The sequence below is a fragment of the Ctenopharyngodon idella genome, chromosome 9 (genome assembly GCF_019924925.1).
Source record: "Ctenopharyngodon idella isolate HZGC_01 chromosome 9, HZGC01, whole genome shotgun sequence".
In the NCBI taxonomy this organism is placed as follows: Eukaryota; Metazoa; Chordata; class Actinopteri; order Cypriniformes; family Xenocyprididae; genus Ctenopharyngodon; species Ctenopharyngodon idella.
This window is the reverse complement of record NC_067228.1, coordinates 24,235,624-24,254,279: the sequence shown is the minus strand read 5'-3', so window position 1 is coordinate 24,254,279 and position 18,656 is coordinate 24,235,624. Positions and strand designations below refer to the sequence as shown.

At 37.7% G+C, this 18,656-nt stretch overlaps 1 protein-coding gene across 1 annotated transcript in view; it reads left to right on the top strand.

Annotated features, from left to right (window-relative positions):
* The window catches only part of fn1a (fibronectin 1a), a 31,247-nt gene extending 12,876 nt beyond the window's left edge, over positions 1–18,371 (top strand). Inside the window, exons 19-46 of the mRNA XM_051905391.1 lie at positions 138–416; positions 1,121–1,384; positions 1,487–1,581; positions 1,769–1,937; positions 2,058–2,144; positions 3,383–3,574; positions 4,057–4,329; positions 5,783–5,974; positions 6,064–6,153; positions 7,175–7,441; positions 7,528–7,644; positions 9,214–9,378; positions 9,485–9,640; positions 9,762–9,875; positions 10,154–10,423; positions 10,717–10,904; positions 11,337–11,424; positions 11,514–11,693; positions 11,782–11,871; positions 13,169–13,357; positions 13,489–13,578; positions 14,056–14,510; positions 14,684–14,822; positions 14,906–15,073; positions 16,047–16,172; positions 16,266–16,372; positions 16,512–16,628; positions 17,532–18,371. Of these exons, the coding sequence (XP_051761351.1) occupies positions 138–416; positions 1,121–1,384; positions 1,487–1,581; positions 1,769–1,937; positions 2,058–2,144; positions 3,383–3,574; positions 4,057–4,329; positions 5,783–5,974; positions 6,064–6,153; positions 7,175–7,441; positions 7,528–7,644; positions 9,214–9,378; positions 9,485–9,640; positions 9,762–9,875; positions 10,154–10,423; positions 10,717–10,904; positions 11,337–11,424; positions 11,514–11,693; positions 11,782–11,871; positions 13,169–13,357; positions 13,489–13,578; positions 14,056–14,510; positions 14,684–14,822; positions 14,906–15,073; positions 16,047–16,172; positions 16,266–16,372; positions 16,512–16,628; positions 17,532–17,600 (4,736 nt within the window). The 3' untranslated portion in view covers positions 17,601–18,371. The remainder of the gene's footprint in view (positions 1–137; positions 417–1,120; positions 1,385–1,486; positions 1,582–1,768; positions 1,938–2,057; positions 2,145–3,382; positions 3,575–4,056; positions 4,330–5,782; positions 5,975–6,063; positions 6,154–7,174; positions 7,442–7,527; positions 7,645–9,213; positions 9,379–9,484; positions 9,641–9,761; positions 9,876–10,153; positions 10,424–10,716; positions 10,905–11,336; positions 11,425–11,513; positions 11,694–11,781; positions 11,872–13,168; positions 13,358–13,488; positions 13,579–14,055; positions 14,511–14,683; positions 14,823–14,905; positions 15,074–16,046; positions 16,173–16,265; positions 16,373–16,511; positions 16,629–17,531) is intronic.
* The last annotated feature ends 285 nt before the right edge of the window (positions 18,372–18,656 follow it).

The following is an 18,656-nucleotide window of genomic DNA, read 5'->3' as shown; positions in this document are numbered from 1 at the left end:
TCAAAAAGTAGAAAAGGGTCATGGTTATGTTTTGTAAAGGAGCACCGTTTATTTCTTGAAAGTATTAGGATAGCATGCAACTTTATCCATTGTAGTCCAAGGTCTGAAAGAAGAAAAAAAATATTTTCTACCCACAGAGGAAGTTCCCTCTCCAACCGATCTGCAGTTCTTTGAGGTGTCTGACTCTAAGATCACAATCACTTGGACCGGTCCATCCACTGAGGTGTCTGGGTACCGTGTGTCTGTGGGTGAGGTGGGTCTAGATGGATTGACCGAGAGAGAACGCCCACTCCCGGTGACACAGAACGCCTACGCTGAGATCACACACCTCCAGCCTGGAACCCTCTACCGGTTCTTCATCTTTGCTCTCAAATCAGGGGAAGAGAGTGAGCCGCTGGTTGGAGAGCAAGCTACAAGTGAGAAAAGATCATTTCTACAAAAAAAACCTTTTGCTATATCAATATTTTTATGTTGTCCAGTAAAAATATCTGTCTTGAAAAACAACATTACACACAATATTTACAAAAATATAAATAAAATGAATTCAAGAAATATTCTCTATTCTCTGTAATGTCACGTCACGTAACGTTGCGCGACATTTTGCGTAACTACACATAACATTGCATAACGTCGCATCGCATAGCATTGTGTAACATCACATAACGTCGCGTAACGTAACAACATATAACAATTTGATAATTGTACAATAAGAAAAATCTTGGCTCAGTGTTGCTATTATTTTTGGGGTAACACTTTATTTTGATGGTCCGCTTTAGACATTCTGTTGACTATGAGTAACGTTGCACCTACATATCAACTAACTCTCATTAGAATATTAGTGGACTGTCTGCTTAATATCTGCTAATACTTTATTGTGATGCTCCCCCAACAGACATTCTACTATAAGTAACTTTGCAACTACATGTCAACTTATTAAACGAACCCTAATCCTACTCCTAACAGTCTACTAATAAAACTTATACTCTAATGAGAGTTAGTTGATATGTAGGTGCAACGTTACTTATAGTCAACAGAATGTCTAAAGGGGACTATCAAATTAAAGTGTAACCATTTTTGGCACTATAATGCGTACTAACCCTGTACATCTTTCTCTTCACAGAACCTGACCAACCCACCAATATTCATTTCACTAACATTACTGAAGACAGTGCTATAATCATCTGGTCGGCTCCTAGGGCTCAAATCACAGGTTACAGACTTTTCCTGACTGTTGAGGGCTCAAACCCCAAACAGCTGCGTATTCCTGCTCGCTTGTCACAGTACACCATCCTCAACTTGCAGCCTGATACGGAGTACACTGTCACTCTGCATGCAGAAAGAGGAAATGTGCTTAGTGAGGGGTCCCTCGCCACCTTCACCACAAGTGAGTTTCTGTCTGCCTGTCAAAAAACGTCCAAATACATTCACAAATCGCATAATTAACCACAAGTGCTAAAGCAATAGTCCTGTATTTTCTGGCTTTTAGTTCAGCCGATGGGAAATGCTCCTTTCTTCAGCACTGATGTCACAGACACCTCCATCGTTGTCTCCTGGACCCCTGTGCCGAAAATTGGATACAAGGTACCGTTGAAACATACCAGAGACACTGAAGCACAGCTATTGGCCATTACTTTTTACTTTAACGGCTGCTGTGAGACACGTATGAAAGCACTCTCGAGAACAGACTTTTGACATTTCTTCTTTCTCACATTCTGACACATTTTACCCTCTCAATACGCAATGTTAACACTCTAATTTTACTCTGCAGTTGACTGTGAGGCCCAGCCAAGGCGGAGAAGCCCCTAGGGATGAGATCTCGGAGTCTGGAAGTGTCATCATCTCAGGTCTAACCCCTGGAGTTGAGTATACCTACAGCGTCCAGCCGGTCATCAACGGTCATGAGCATGGCAACCCAATCACTCGACGAGTGGTCACTCGTAAGTGCATTTTTCTGTTCTTATTATATTGAGCTCAGTGAAGATGTGGGAGTGTGAGAGAGAAGTTTCTCACACTGTTTGGTGGAGCTGTGCAGCTGTCTTATGGGTATCTGTCTATAGCTCTTTCTCCACCCACGGATCTGAACCTGGAGTCCAACCCCAACACTGGAGAGCTGACTGTTCACTGGAACGATGCTAAAATCCCAGGTTAGTAGCAAGATCATCCTCAGAATGGAACAAATACAAATTCAAATTTAAACACAAATGTACACTTCCATTCAAAAAAATTTTTTTAAAAGAAATTAATACTTTTATTCAGCAAGGACACATTAAATTTATCAAAAGTGATCGTAAAGACATTTATTATGTTACAAATCAATAATAATAATACTAATAATAAATGTTCCTTGAGCAGCAAATCAGCATATTAGAATGATTTCTGAAGGATCATGTGACACTGAAGACTGGAGTAATGATGCTGAAAATACAGCTTTGCCATCACAGGAATGAATTACATTTTAAAAAATGTTAATAATATTTTAAATTGTAAAACTATTTCACAATATTACTGTTTTTACTCTATTTTTGATCAAATAAATTTAGCCTTGGTGAGCATAAGAGACTTCTTTCAAAAGCATTAAAAGTTCTTACGGACCGCTTTTGATCAGTAGTGTATGTATGGCTAATGTATAGAAGCTTGTTTCCGCCATGAAATAAAAAAATAAAAAAAGTTTTTTTTCTAACGATTCTGACTTTTTTTCCCGCAATTGCGAGTTTATAGCTCATAATTCTGACTTTTTCTCAGAATTGCAAGATGTAAACTCACAATTGCGAGTTATAATGTCCAATTGTGAGGGGAAAAGACTGAGGTTTTTGCAGTAATTTCATGCTGCGTCTGAAATCACATACTGTCTGAGTAGGTACTACATTTGAATTTGGTCTTACTTTATGACCGTTTAAAAAGTATGCTCTATATAGTATAAATATGGATAGTATGAATGAAATTCGGATGTACAACATCCACATTTTTTTTACTGTCACGTGACCTACCAGCGTCAGTTGCGTTGCTTCACTTCCATTCATAAATCCTCTCCCGTGGCCTCATGGGATAGTAAAATGTCCATCGAATGCGCACTTCAGAATCTCGCCAGAAGTAGTAGGTCATCCGGGGACTTTTCGCCTACTTTTTTTTTTTTAATACTATGTATTCGGACATACTTCTCGGCTTACGTACTGTTTTTCACATACTATATAGTAAGGAAGTATTCGATTTCGACAGTGTTCCAGTAATTAAAAATAGCTTAAAGTCATGGAAAAAAAAAAAAAAAATGCAGGAACACTGTGTAATGAAAGCATGTCCAGCACTCTCTCAAATGAGCTCATGTGTTCACTATGTAAATGTACTGCTTGGTCTTCACTTGGCAACACTTGTTCTGTTACCACAGACATCACTGGATACAGAGTGACCTGCACTCCCACCAATGGGCAGCAAGGGAACTCTGTGGAGGAGTTTGTGAAGGCAGGACAGAACTCGTGCACATTAGAGAACCTGAGTCCAGGAGTGGAGTACAATGTCAGCGTGTTTACTGTGAAGGATGACATGGAGAGCGTTCCTGTCTCCACCACTGTGACTCCGGGTAGGTATAAGAGCTTTTTGAGAGACAAATCACCCCTTACCTCAATAATTTGGCATCAACAAACACGTGTATTGTAATCAGTGCAGTACTTGCTTTTAATGCCTATTGAGACATTAAATACAGAGAACATGCAGATTATTAAATACACATTGCTTTCTCAATAATTACCAAAAAATGTGAAGCAACAATAAAATCAGCATATGTTTCTGTTGTCAGCATTAATCCTAATCAGTCGATTTTGGCAAACAGAACATTAGAGCTCAATGTTGTCCCACATTTTTGGTCTGTATTTTAATTAAAATATGGTATTAGAACTGTGATATTATACTCTCATATAACAAATTCCTAACGCTCAGCTCCATGGTTCAGTATTCACAAAATGAACCATGAAGGTCCTGTTTTCTGGGCAGATGACTTACCTCCGCCTCTTTGTGTTGTGTCTCTGTCTGTGTTGGGCCTCTGGCACCTTCTCTGCTCTCCAGATGTGCCCAAAATAACTGACCTTAGCTTCATCAACGTCACTGACTCCACTATCGACCTCAGCTGGAGTCCTCTTAACTCCACCGCCGTTACCGGCTACCGCATCACGGTGTTGGCTGCTGGGGACAGTGTCCCAATCTTTGTTGAATTTGTGGAGCCCACGACAGGCTTTTATACTGTGCACGGTCTGGAGCCCGGGATTGATTATGACATCACCATCACCACAGTCACGGAAAACGGAGAGAGCGAACCCATCACCATCACGCAGCAAACAGGTAAGAGTGTGTGTGTCTAACTATACTTGTAGGGACAAAATTGCTGAACAAAATGATGAAAAATAAGGCTTTTTGAGTTTTTGGAGTCTTTTGGAGAGGAAAAAACAATGTCTGTCCTTATTATATATTCTGTACCATTCAAAAGTTTGGTATCAGTAAGATTTTTTTTTTTAATGTTTTTGAAAGAATTTGAATATAAATTGTAACAATATAAATGTCTTTACTCTTACTTTTGATCAATTTAATACATCAATGGTAAATAAACATATTAACTTCTTTTAAAAAATCTTACTGACACCAAATTTCTAAGCAGTAATGTATATTAAAAATGGGTTAGAGTTGGATGTTATTGGGAAGTATAAACTAGAATAGTTTTTGTTGTTGTTGGTTTGTTTTTGTTTTGTTTTGTTTTTTGGCTGCAAAAAATTATTTAGCACACCTTCAAGTGATGGTCATCAATAAAGAATACTTTAAAATACATTATTTTGGAAAAATAAACATTTTGAACACTCTCCATGGATTAGAAGTGAAGAAAAACCTGTGAATTTAATGACCTGTTGGCCCAGATGAATGTGCAGTAAATCTGTGTCTTCATACTTGTTGAACTTGTTCCTGCTCTTTGTTGCTACAGTATTTCTTTATGTACATATGGCAGCCATATCCCTGTTTGAAAGCAGATTGAGGAAAGACTAGCAGCTGTATCTTGTTTCAGCACTTTCCTTCTTTCCTTCTTACTCTTTTCTTCCCCCCTTTCTCTAGCACACTTTCTACTGTATGTCTCTTTTTCTTTCTCACTCTCATTTTGCTGGAGAAAACTGATGAGTAGAGCCACATGGCGTCAGTATGTGTGACTTCTGCTTTTCACATAAACAGATTCTTGGTCTAACCTCTAAAGATGGTGCTCATTTTCTCATTCTGTCCTCTACTGGTTGCTTTTAAACAAGCTGTAAAACTAGAGGTTCAATTTGCTCACATCTAACTAGATCTATATACCCCAAGAAAGATCTCTATAATTCCTGGAGAAAGCTATCAGTTAGAATTTGCGAAAACAGTCTCGGGCACTTCAGTAATGCCAATTCTGTTATGTACTATTCATACTATTAAATGAAAATTAGAAATGTTGTCTTGACAATTAACTGAAGTAAAATAAGTTTAGGTTGAAGTACTAAAATTACTAAAGCTGAAATAAAAATAAATGAAAGCTAAATTAAAAAAAGGCAAAGGAACATAAGAAAACGACTAACTCCTTAACTAAAAGTAAAATGAAAGCTGAAAATAAAAAAAATAGAAGTTAATTCAAAATGTTGATAGTATATAAATAATACTAAACTAAGAGCCCTCCAAAGATGGGACCCTGGTAAAACATCTACAAGAATACTGTGAAATATATTCAATGTATGTTGCTTCCAAAACAGCTGCTAAAAATCTTGCACTTCCTTCCTGTCTCTTTTAGCTGTCCCTGCCCCATCTGGCCTGTCATTCGGAGAAGTGACTGCAGACAGTATGCTGGTGACATGGAATGCCCCTCAGGTGCCCAAATCCTCTGATGTCGACCGCTACATCATCCGCTATCATCCAGTCGATGACGACGATGACACCACTGAGCGCACTGTGGAAGGAAGCGAAAATTTTGTCGTTCTTCGCCGTACGTGACTTACAGCAGAATTGATCCATATTTGTTTGACAGTCCTGTCTTTAATGAGTTGTTATTAATGAGTCTCTCTTATTTTTTAGATCTTGTGCCCAACACTGAGTACCTGGTGAGTGTGATTTGTGTCTATGAGGAGAGAGAGAGCTCACCTGCAATTGGCACTCAGAGAACAAGTGAGTTTGTTGGCTGAATCTGTAGAAGAATAATGATTTTTGCATAGATGCAGCCAATATTTTATAATCTGGGAGATATGGTTTAGCGTAGACCAAACATTTTCTGTTACCATAGTTAGCCTTTTATTTCTGTGCTGAAAATGGAATGAAATATCCCTTACATTTTTAGAAAACATGAAGAAAAAAAAAAAAACTCATTTTGCCAGCTAAAAAAAGTAACGAACAAGTGGACATCTCAATACAAAAATGTTATTACTTATATATAACATATTTTATATTACTTCTTATTACTATTTATTACTTTATATAACATTATTACTAACTTTTAAATATTTTAAGGAGTGTTTTTTACTGTGGTATAAAAAATTGTGTTGGTATATGATTAAATATTATATATCATCTATAAATATCAGCTCTTCTCACTAGTGTCCTACAAAAATGTTAAATGAGTCTCAAAAAATCAGAACATTTAAAAGGAATTAAAAATGTATTTTTAGGACCGTCAAAACTGTAAACTGTACTTGTCTGGAACAAAATTTATTGTGAAAATTTCTACACCAAAAAAAAAAAAAAAAAAAAATCTGAATTTCTCTTCATATTAATTAATCATGTTTTCCTAGATGAATTCTAGATATTCCAGATATTTTATTTGGTTACACTTTAAGGTGAAGTCGTTACAATGTAATTACACAAACAGGTACTGAACAATATTAACTACATCCCTTTCTATAGGTTTAGGGTTTGGTTTAGGGTTAGTTGCTTGTAATTATGCATCATTTACTGTTGTTACTATAGTTAGTACATGCAATATGTAATTACACTTTAAAAGAGTTACATTTTAATATTTTTAAATATGTAAGTTATTTTTATTTTATGTCCTTGTTTAATTTTATTTAAAAACAGCATTTATGGGTTTTAATATATGGAAATATATAACTTAGGAAGGATTTCCCTAACAAGGTGTTCATCTTATTTCAAGCCTGTTGGATTGGTTGACTAAGTCATGCATTTTACTTCACAGTCCTCGACGCTCCTGTCGGCCTGCAGTTCTCTGATGTTGGCACCAGCTCCTTCACTGTGCGCTGGCAGGCTCCTCAGGCCATTATCTCAGGATACCGTATCCGCTACCAAATGACCAGTGGGGGGCGTGCTAAGGAGGAGAGACTGCCCCCATCAAGAAGCCATTTCACCCTCACAGGCCTGACCCCGGAGACAGAGTACAGCATCAACGTCTATGCCGTCAGCGGATCCCGCGAGAGTCTGCCTCTAACTGGAACACAGTCTACCAGTATGCTGTGATTTCTCTTCCTGTCTTTTGACTTCTCATTGCAGATCTTATTAGTACTAATTGTCTCTCATCACTATTTATCTTAGTCTCTGATGCCCCCACTGACCTGGAAGTTATCTCCTCAACACCAACCAGCATCACAGTTCGTTGGGACGCACCCTCTGTCACTGTGAGGTATTACAGGATCACGCACGGAGAGTCAGGTTGGTGTTTGGATCTTGTTGCAATAATTTTGTTGAGCTTACTCCACTTAAGGCCTGTTTACACCAACATGAACATTCGACTCAAAAATTCAGTCCGATTTTCGCATGTGAATTTGTCTGTTCAGACCAATGCGTAAACAAGCAGCAGACGGACTGAATTTAAATACTAATTCAGAGTAATTGAGAGTAAATGCCACTTTTAGAAAAGCATAAATTCCCTGATTACTTTGGGACACAAAGCATTACGTAAGTTTACGTTTCTGACACCCGCTTTTCATGGAGACATGTTTTCAAACAGCCGTTCAGATTTGTATATTCACTATGATGTTTCTCAAATAACACCAAATACAACAGTACAGAGACAAGAAATTCGGTGTTGGGTAACTGAAAGCGGGTCCTCCCTCAAAATCGTGTCTCCATTAGGACCACGAGAAAGCCAGTGTCATGACAAATCGGGTCCCCCCTTAAAATCATGACTCCATTAGGACCCCAAGCGATCCCATTGGCTCAAATAACTTTTAATGGATACTCTCTTTAGAGCCTGATTACAATTCCTACAAAATCATTTTATGATAAATGTTTATTTATGATAAATATGATACCTGCAAGTTTGAACTGCCATAATGACCGTTATTCCCTGTTTTAGTTAGCTTACTATTTAGCTTTTTATTTAGCTTACTAGCATAGCATACAGATACCGATTAGCCTGATAGCTTAGCTTATACACCACGCATTTGCACTGACCTTACATGTATTCACAATAATCTTTATGTAATACATGTAAATTAAGTAAATCTAAATATTTTAGATATAAAAATAACAGATGGATAGATGTTCAATTGTTCATTAACACTTTACAATAAAGTTTCATTAGTTAACTACTATAGTTAACATGAACTAAGAATGAACAATACTTCTACAGCATTTATTAATCTTAGTTCATGTTAATTTCAACATTTATACATTTTATTCATTTTATTTTCAACTAATACATTATTAAAATCAAAAGTTGTTAACATTAGTTAATGCACGGTGAAGTAACATGAACAAACAATGAGCGACAGTATTTTTATTAACTAACATTAACAAAGATTAATAAATACTGTAACAAATGTATTGCTTATTTTTATTTAATGTTAGTTAATACATTAACTAATGTTAACAAATGAGACTTTATTTTAAAGTGTTACCAATTATTCTTTTATTATTATTATTATTATTATTAATAGTTTATCAAGTAAAAGAAATTACAATATGTCCCATTTGTTTTATAACACACTAAATAGTAAGCAATTATACATATTTTAAGTTAATACCGTTTATGTGTACTTAGGTACTATTAGTTTTCTCTGGGCATGTGACCAAAAAGCGCAAATCACATTAGTGGTCACAGTGCCATAGAAAAGTGATTAGAGAGAACCCCTCTCTGCAAAAATTTAAAAAAAAAATCTGTTGCATTGACAGTATGCGAATAATCGTGATTGAAATGTTTATCGCACTGAATATCTGTGTTGGTGTGAAGAGTTTATGCCTGACGTTGGCTAAATCATTCTAATTTTTCCCATCCAGGAGGGTTTGACGCTCCTCAGGAATTTAGTGTCCCCGGCTCCCAGTCTACTGCCACTATTGAAGGCCTACGCCCAGGCACCGATTACACCATCACCGTTTACGCTGTGACCGGCAGAGGGGACAGCCCTGCGTCCAGCACCCCCATTCATGTTATACATAGAACAGGTAAACTAACTCATGTAGAAATGTCTGTCGGGTCTTTGTTCTCTGGTTTGACTTTTTTAAGGATTTAGGAAGGTAAAAAGGTAATTTACTTCTTTCCTTGAAACAGATATTGAGTCTCCATCAGGGATGGAGGTGACTGACGTGAAGGACAACACTATTACTGTACGCTGGAGCCCAGCAGTTGGTCCAATCACAGGATATCGTGTCACAGGAACTCCACTAAATGGACAGGGACCTGTTTTCTCTGAAGTGGTGGCTCCAGGTAATGTATATCACTCTCAGTACAAATATTGTGCTGTGCCTTCTCTTATGTACATTTGAAATGAAGCAGGTAATGTTGTAAAAGTGAGAGTTAATTATGTGTTTTTTATATGTAATTGCAGACCAGACTGAAATGACATTCTCTGGCCTGATGCCGACAGCAGAGTACACCGTCAGCGTCTACGCTCTAGGCCAGGACGGAGAGAGCCCCCCTCTGGTCGAAAATGTAGTCACAAGTAGGTGTACAAACTGAGAGAAAGAGTAGTAGAAGTATAAAAGTGATTGAATCTCTTGTGTGTCAGAAGACATACTTTTAAAAAGAGTACTTATTACATAAATAATATACTTTAAAAGAATCTGTGTAAGTGCAAACTGAATGGAATGTTTTCATACACTTAACTCTATGTTAATCTATTATAGTTTAAATTTATATTAAATGCAGTTTTCTGAACGTAATGTCATCAGGTTTAATTGAAACAGATTAATTTATAGTTTCAAATATTTCTTTTTCTAGCGGTGGACAAACCCAAAGACCTGTCCTTCAGTGACGTGGACGCAACCTCCATGCGCATCTCCTGGGAGAGTCCTGATGGCGTGGTCTCCTCTTATAGAGTGTTGTACTACAGTCCAGAGGAGGGAGAGAGAGAGCTGGTTCCTGCCCCGCATGGAGATGAGGAATCTGCAGTGATCCGTGACCTCAGACCGGGCACAGAATACACTGTTAAAGTCATCGCACTGCATGACCGGACCCCCAGCCCTCCTCTGGTGGGCACTCAGACAACAGGTATTGCATTGAACATCCGCACTATTTAATATCATGTCCACCGACATGTATTTATATTCAGTCTTTCTAACTATAATAATTATTTACATGTATTTTCCAAATTTACATATTTCCATGTATTTACATATTTTCCATATTTGTATTAATATAGAATTTTAATTTTAATTTAATCAGTTCTCAGTATAAATCTAAGTTCTGCACTGTTTTGTGAACATAAATGATACCTAAAATCAAATGTAAAAATGTTAATTTGTTAATTAATTTTTCTTTAATATTCTCTTCTCTCCCTGTAGCTATTCCTGGGCCCACCAGTCTGCACTTCTCCCAGGTGGGTCCAACATCCTTCGTTGTCTCCTGGTCTTCCTCCGACGTCAGGTTGACAGGTTACCGTGTGGCCATCACCCCCAAGACCAAGAACGGCCCCACTAAAGAGGACAACATCGCCCCTGACTCCACTGAGTTCCACGCCACTGGACTCATGGTGAATAACCTTCTCATACTGCAGAAGTTCACTCTCTCAAAACTTTAACCTCACTGATATTAGTGAGGAGTATAGAACAAACTACTTCATTCCTTTGGAGTCTTTGCATCACACTTTTCATGCTAAAAAGTAGCCCTTATAAACAGCACTGAGGGGTTTCATGGAAAGATCACTATTGCAACAGCTGTTCCTCAGGTTTCGAGGCATTTACTCTTGATTTTAGCTGTGGTTGTGGATTACTGGTACTCAAAGAGCAATGTTAATCTCCATCAGGCAAACCTCACATTGTATGTCTACCTTGTCATTTTGGTCAGTGGGTAGATCAAAGATAAAAGCCTCTGCCAGATTGTTTCAGAAAATTATATGGTATTTTGTGGAGCACGTTTTCAAGGCTTTGCTTCATTTTTTCCCCCCTTGTATGTGTGTTTATAGCCTGGCACTGTTTATGAAGTGGAGGTTTACGGTGTGAAGAACTCTCTCACCAGCCGTCGTGTCAAGGGAGAAGTCACAACAGCTGACAGTAAGCCACCCTCTCTGAATCAGACCCACATTCTCCACCAAATTACTGTGTGTGCTGGCCAAATCTCAATCTAGATCTCATTTTCCCAGACATCAGTCCACCTCGACGTGTCCGTATATCCAATGTGAAGGACTCCTCCATCACGCTCACCTGGCGCTCTAAGACCGAGGCTATCTCAGGCTTCCTGGTAGAAGCCACACCTACCATGGGCGGCCATAATCCTATCCAGAGAACCATTGAACCTGATTCACGCACCCACACAATTACTGGTACTGTGAAAGTCTACACGGTTATAGCAACAGGCTTGGCAAATAATATTTTTTGATTCATTCAATCATATGATTCTGTGTCCTATAGGTCTGGAGCCAGGAACCAATTATAAGATCAATATCTATACTCTGAATGGAAGTGCACGTAGTGACCCTTTCACCCTTACAGCTACTACAGGTACCTGTATCTATAATATAATCTAATATAATAAATAAGCAATATCGCACAAGTAGCTGTGCGATATCGCTCTATTTTAGCATGGCTGTGATTCGGCCGTAGGTAGTCATAGCGTGCTGATATACAGCCGTAATTGCACGAATACAAGTGTGATATTGCGTTTATACAACAGTTCAACAGCACAAGTGCATAAATAAATAAGAAACAACAACGGATTGTCTTTAAAAACCCTCTTTTGTGAGGAACTACTTCTTTCCACCACAGATTCAAATCTCAAATTGACAGTTTAACAGTTGAGCCCAAGCCTCCGTTACTACTTCTAAAACGTCACTTTAGAACTAGTAATGAAGGAACGCTGAGTCGCTTTATTGAAGCTCACTGTAATATGTAGAGAATTATGAGAGAGAGATCGACTAAGCGAGTGCATTACCTGCATCTAGCTGATATTCTTCAGGTCAATCTTATATTCATAATCACAAAATCAGTTTGAATGTCCGCTGAGGAAAGCGATATCTTTGTCTTTGTCCTTTTAACATTTAAGAGGATTTCCCATGACAGCGCTAGTTAATCATTTGTCAGTTGCATCTTGTAAGATGTTGTTTAAAGTAAAAACAACATTCTTGTTTCAGTCCCTTTTGATATAAAAGTCTTTGCGACTGACTCACTCACTCATAAAGAGTCTTTGCCGCCATCTCATGGCGTATTAATGACTGAATTAATTATGAATTAATGTATAACTTTCACTGAAGTTGAAATCACTAATCACTAGACTCTCTCAATACAAAAAAATACAGCATGTTATTTATATAAAATCTTATTTATTGAACAATAATATTTAAATTAACAACAAAAGCCTTTATAACAGTATAAGAAGTAAAATAGGAAATAAACACAAGCCAACAGTTCAGTCAAACGCTCTAGTTAGGATTTAATTTCAATGTAAATATTAAGTTATGAAACTTAATATAGCCCTTAAGTCAAATCTATTAGCTCTGGAACAAGTAATAGATTAATAAGATTAAAGATTGTCCATTTGATATACCGAAAACGAATTATACCTCAAAACACTACTACATCTACATAAGAGCCAGTGGCAAATTCCCAAAGGACTGGCCAAGATGAAGCTGTTCTCTGCGGGTACATGAGCACTGAACGGTCGCTGACGGCCTGGACTAGCTGTTGAATATAATATAATATAATATAATATAATATAATATAATAATAATATAATATAATATAATATAATATAATATAATATAATATAATATAATAAATACTTTAATTTTTTTTTTTTCAGCAAAACCAGTTATCAGCCCACCTACAAATATCCATTTCACTTCTCTGACTTCTACTTCAATCTCCTTCACCTGGGAGCCTCCACGAAGCACTATCACTGGATACTACGTGACCTATGAGGAGGCTGGAGACATTCCTAAAGAGGTGACCCCTCGACCTCAGGCTGGCAGGACCTTCGCTTCCATCTCTGGTACTGCTTTTTCTCATGGCTTTCATAGTGTTCTACCTCTTGATTCTCTTTATTTAAACTTATATTTTATTTTAGATAATGGCATGAATCCTCATTTTTTTAATAAATTATTTTGTTGTCTATACGTGTAGGTTTGAAACCAGACACTGACTACATTATCAAGATTGTTGCCTTAAATAATGCTCAGAGAAGCACTCCACTGATTGGAAAGGCAAGAACTCGTAAGTACACCTTTATTAACCTTTCTTTTACATTACTGTTTGACAATTTGGGGTCGAGAAGATTTTTAATATTTTTTCTTATTCTCATCAAGGCTGCATTTATTTTATCGAAAATACAGTATAAACTGCAATATTTATATTTTATATATTTTAAAATGTCATTCATTCCTGTGATAGCAAAGCTGAATTTTCAGCCACCATTACAGAAATCATTCTAATATGCCTATTTGCTGCTCAATAAATATTTTTTTTAAAAAATTAAATAATTTTATAAATATTATCTATGTTGTGCTGCTTAATATTTTTGTGGAAGCTGCCATAAAACTTATAGTGTACCTTTAATTCAAAAGAAAGCAATACTAGGATGACCTAAGCAAAGCTCAATAAATTAAATGTGCTTTACGTTGCCCTCTGCTGGCAAAAAAATATGCTATTGCATTACTCATTTGCTTGCCCCTAACACAATTTTCCTACTAGAACTGGAAAGTCACCAGCTGACCCCCCAGCTTCCTGACCCCAGCCGGCCCCACCATGACATCTTAGATGTCCCAGAGGAAAATGACCACTTCAACAACCACGTGCAAATGCTGGGGCCAAACAGACACAACACACTGGGGCAGCAGGGCCAGCACATCTACACTGAATATCAGAGCTACAACCTGGGAAACAACGGCCAGCAGCCTCATCCCCCAAACCACCGCGAGCCCCTGGTCTACATCCCTCTGCCAGGAGCAGATGGTCAAAGAGTGCCAGTGGTGAAGGTGAACGAGGGCCCTGAACCGGGCTTCCCCTTTGGTGGCCTTTACAATGAGACAAACCTGCCTCAGGAATCCCAGACCCAGACCACAATCATATGGCAACCTGTGCCGCACACCTCAGAGTATGTTGTGTCATGCAGTCCCATTACAGAGATCAATGAGAAGAGCTTCCAGGTGAGTAAACAAGCTGACAATATCTGATATTAGTACTCCTGTAAATAAATACTATAGTGTTATCAATCAATTATACAATTTAAAAAATAAAAATGATTGATTGATGTATACATTTCTTTCATAGTATCATATTATCAGTGATTATATATTCGAATACTCTCTCTCCCCTTCAGATGCGTCTGCCTGGTACGTCTACTAGCGCTACACTGATCGGTCTCACCTCTGGTGCCTCCTATAATGTTCTTGTGGAGTCTGTCAACGGAGACCAAAAACAGAAAGTCCTGGAAGATGTTGTGACTGTTGGAAACAGTGGTAAATCATCCATAAACCAAGCAAATTTCACAACCGCATTTCAGAAGTTTATATACTTGATCTTGACCCCTCGTATGCTTTAGTTCCAGGCGCTGGAGTGATTCCCACAAGCAGGGATGTGTGCTACGACACATTCACTGCCACCTATCATGAAGTGGGCGCGGAGTGGGAGCGCATGTCTGAGACAGGCTTTAAACTCTGGTGCACGTGCCTTGGCCTCGGCAGTGGTCATTTCAGATGTGATTCATCCAGTGAGTGAATGAGCAGTGCCGCTACGTGCTAAACACTACACCTCACTCTAGCATGGGCAACCGTTTACTGTTTTAAAATATGTTATGCCCCTCTTATTCTTTTTTGGATATTACCTTTTATGTAGTGTGTAATATAGCTGTTTGTGAATGTAAAAGGTCTGCAAAGTTTCAAAGATTAAAGTGTAAAATGTCTCCCAAAAGAAAGATCTGATTCTGAAATGCCTGAAACGAGTCGTCAGTAATTCCAGTCGTACTTCCTGCACAAACCAATGTAGGTTTCCTATGGTCTTAATTGGCTGCCTGCAAGAAACGTCTACTCTGACCCGCCCTCAAACACTGTAATTCTAGCTGAGGACTGGAAGAGTTTGGTTTGTGTTTTTCATGTCGAGATGACACTGTTTTCTGTGCTGCGAAAGCAAATCCACTTTGCATGCACTTCTAAAGGACAAGGATTCGGCTCAAATTGATCTGGTAAAACCGACTCTATCGTTACTGTTCATATCACTGTGTATACAAGTGCTGAGAAAGCCTTTGGAGCTGAAATTTAGATATGGTAATGGGCGTTTCGTTTCCGACAAGTACTGTAAGCGGCAAGCCACTCGGTTATATGTCACAATATACAAAAATGTCTTATATTAGAATATAAGAAAATAACTTTGAGTACACTTACACATTATTTGTGAAATAAAACGCAAATTTTGAGTTTAAACTCCATACTTTTGCCCATGCTAGCTTTTTCTGACATGTTTGTTGAGGTTATCAAACATGACAGCCAGAAATGAGGTGGATCATGTCTCAGATTTGTATTGTCAGCCTTTAACCAGATGATATTAAACTCTGAGACCAGCTTATTATGTGCAATAACCACTGTATGAATGTGTGTAAAGGATGAATTCACTGGAAACTCAAATGTCTTTCTCCACACATTTCTGAGAGTTTATATGCCAACCAACATACATCTCTTAATCTACAGAGTGGTGTCATGACAATGGCCACAACTACCGAATTGGCGAGAAGTGGGATCGCCATGCTGAGAACGGTCACATGATGAGCTGCACCTGTCTGGGCAACGCGAAAGGAGAGTTTAAATGTGAACCCCGTAAGTATAGTTTTTCAACAGTTTTCTCTAAGCAACTTTGAATATTTAGTTGTAGTTGTAAATCGGTTGGTTGACAATCATTGTCTGCTGTAGATGAATCCACCTGTTATGATGAGGGGAAGTTGTACCAGGTGGGCAACCAGTGGCAGAAGGAGTATCTCGGAGCCATTTGCACCTGTACCTGCCACGGAGGACAACAGGTAACACTAGGTCCTAGGGCTTCTTTATATTTCTGTGTGTGTCTGCATATGAAAGAGTTTCCACACTGATATATATATATATATATATATATATATATATATACACATTGCCATGTTTAAAACCACTCTGTCTGTCAAGGGCTGGCGCTGTGAGAACTGTCGTCGTCCTGGTGCTGAAGTTGACGTGGACCTCATTCAGCCTCCGGTGCGCACTGATGCTTTCGACCGCTACAGAGAGAATGCCCTACGCAAACTAGTGAGTCTTTTATAGATGTGATAGACAAATTGTTGGGAGGGAAAAAAATAGAAGAATTAGATTAATCTTTGATGAAAGTCAGATTTGAGTGTAATTATAGCTGATAATGTATATTAGCTGAATAAGCTGAATTTTCAGCATCATTATTCCATTCTTCACTGTCACATGATCCTTCAGAAATCATTCTAAAATGCTGATTTGATACTCAAGAAACATTTATTATTATTATATCAATGTTGAAAATGGTTAATATTTTTGTGGAAACTGAGATACATTTTTTTTCAAGCATTTATATGTAATAGAAATCTTTTGTAACATTGTAAACGTCTTTACTGTGACTTTTGATCACATCCTTGCTGAATAAAAGTTTAAAAAACATTTTACTCACCTGAACTGTATATATGGTATATTATTATATAGTAGATATTGTAAAGTCAATGTAAAAATATTCATAAAAATTATTCCTTATTAAAAAGTGGGGTTAAAAAGGAAGAGCGATTTGTGATGACAGCCGAAAAGGAATGTTGTTTTAGATGTGGAACTATTTTTTTTTTTTTTTTTTTTTTTTTTTTTTTTAATTATGAACCAAAAAAGTTTTTTCCTTTGAGTGAACCGTTCTTAAAAGAACCATTTATTCTCTCTGTGTGAAGAACTTTTAAAAAATCTAAAGAACATTTTTCCATTATAAAGAAAGTTTTGTGGAATGAAAAGATTCCTTGGATGTTTATAGAACCACAGCTGCCAGTAAAGAACCTTTATTTTTAAGAGTGTAAGGAACATGCATTTAAGAAAGTAGAAAGGATGACTTTTGATTCCATATTGACTTTTAGTATCTGGAGATTTTGCCATATGTTATTTGGGATTTTGCCATAAAATAAATGCAATTTTTATTTTGCCCTACAGAACATTCATTGTCCCATCGAGTGCCTGAGACCAGACCTGTTAGCAGATGCCCAGAGCCCTCAAGAATAAATGTGCGTATCAGTTGTGCCCAATACTGGAGAGGACACGACCCCCAGAGACTGTATCTAGCACCCTCGGTGCTTCTCTGTCCTTATCTTCACTCACACTGCAAACTCTGTCCTGCTGCTTCCACCCGTGACATCACGCCCAGAGACATCACTCTTCTGATTGGTTGAGTCTGCAGCCAGTCTTCCTCTGCGTAGTGGATGGAAGGACGCCATCCGTCTATCCCGAGTTTCCACTGGTTTGAAATTTGGCTGTTGACATCTTTTCCATATATGCTGGAAACACAAATCAGTGGAACATCAGCAGAGAATCAACACATCTTGCCTTTGTGTTTTTCAGTATTATTGCCTATTGTCTGATTGTTTTTTTTTTTAATGATTTTGTGACTTTTTTTTGTGTATTTTTGTCAGTGATCTCAACTTTTATTGGTGTTCTTTTCTAAAACAAGCACTGTCTTACAATGAAAACCTTTGTGCCTTGTAGGCATCCTTTTTGTATGATGTAATATTCACCCCTCCCTAATCTGATTGGTTGGTTGAAATCTGTGGCCTTTGTATCCGTCAGGAGACAAAGGAAAGCACTGTGTTAATGAAGAAGTGAACTTTTTTTTTTTTTCTTTTATTTATCCCTTTTATGTATGCGTTTTGATGGAATGCAGATTATGGGTGTATACTGTTTTTTTGTTTTTTGTTTTTTTTTATGTTTGTGTTTTAGGTGCCAAAGTCTTAACTACTGTGGACAAAAATACTTTTTAATAAATTTTTTTTTACAATGTTTGTGATTCAAAGCCTATTTGTAAGAAGCCTCCAGGGCGCTAAAGCAACATTTAGCAGGTGTCTTTTACTTGTGGTTTCTGTGGCTTTTTGGGCCACTATGGCCTGGTTTCAAGACAGGGCTTAGATTAAGCCAGGATTAGACCTTAATTCAATTAGGACATTTGAACTAGCACCTTTTATAAATGTGCCTTAGAAAAAAAAGAACAAGAAGAAAAAAAAAACATTACTGGTGCGCATCTTGAGACAAAACAATGGCACTGACATATTTTAAGATATTACTTTC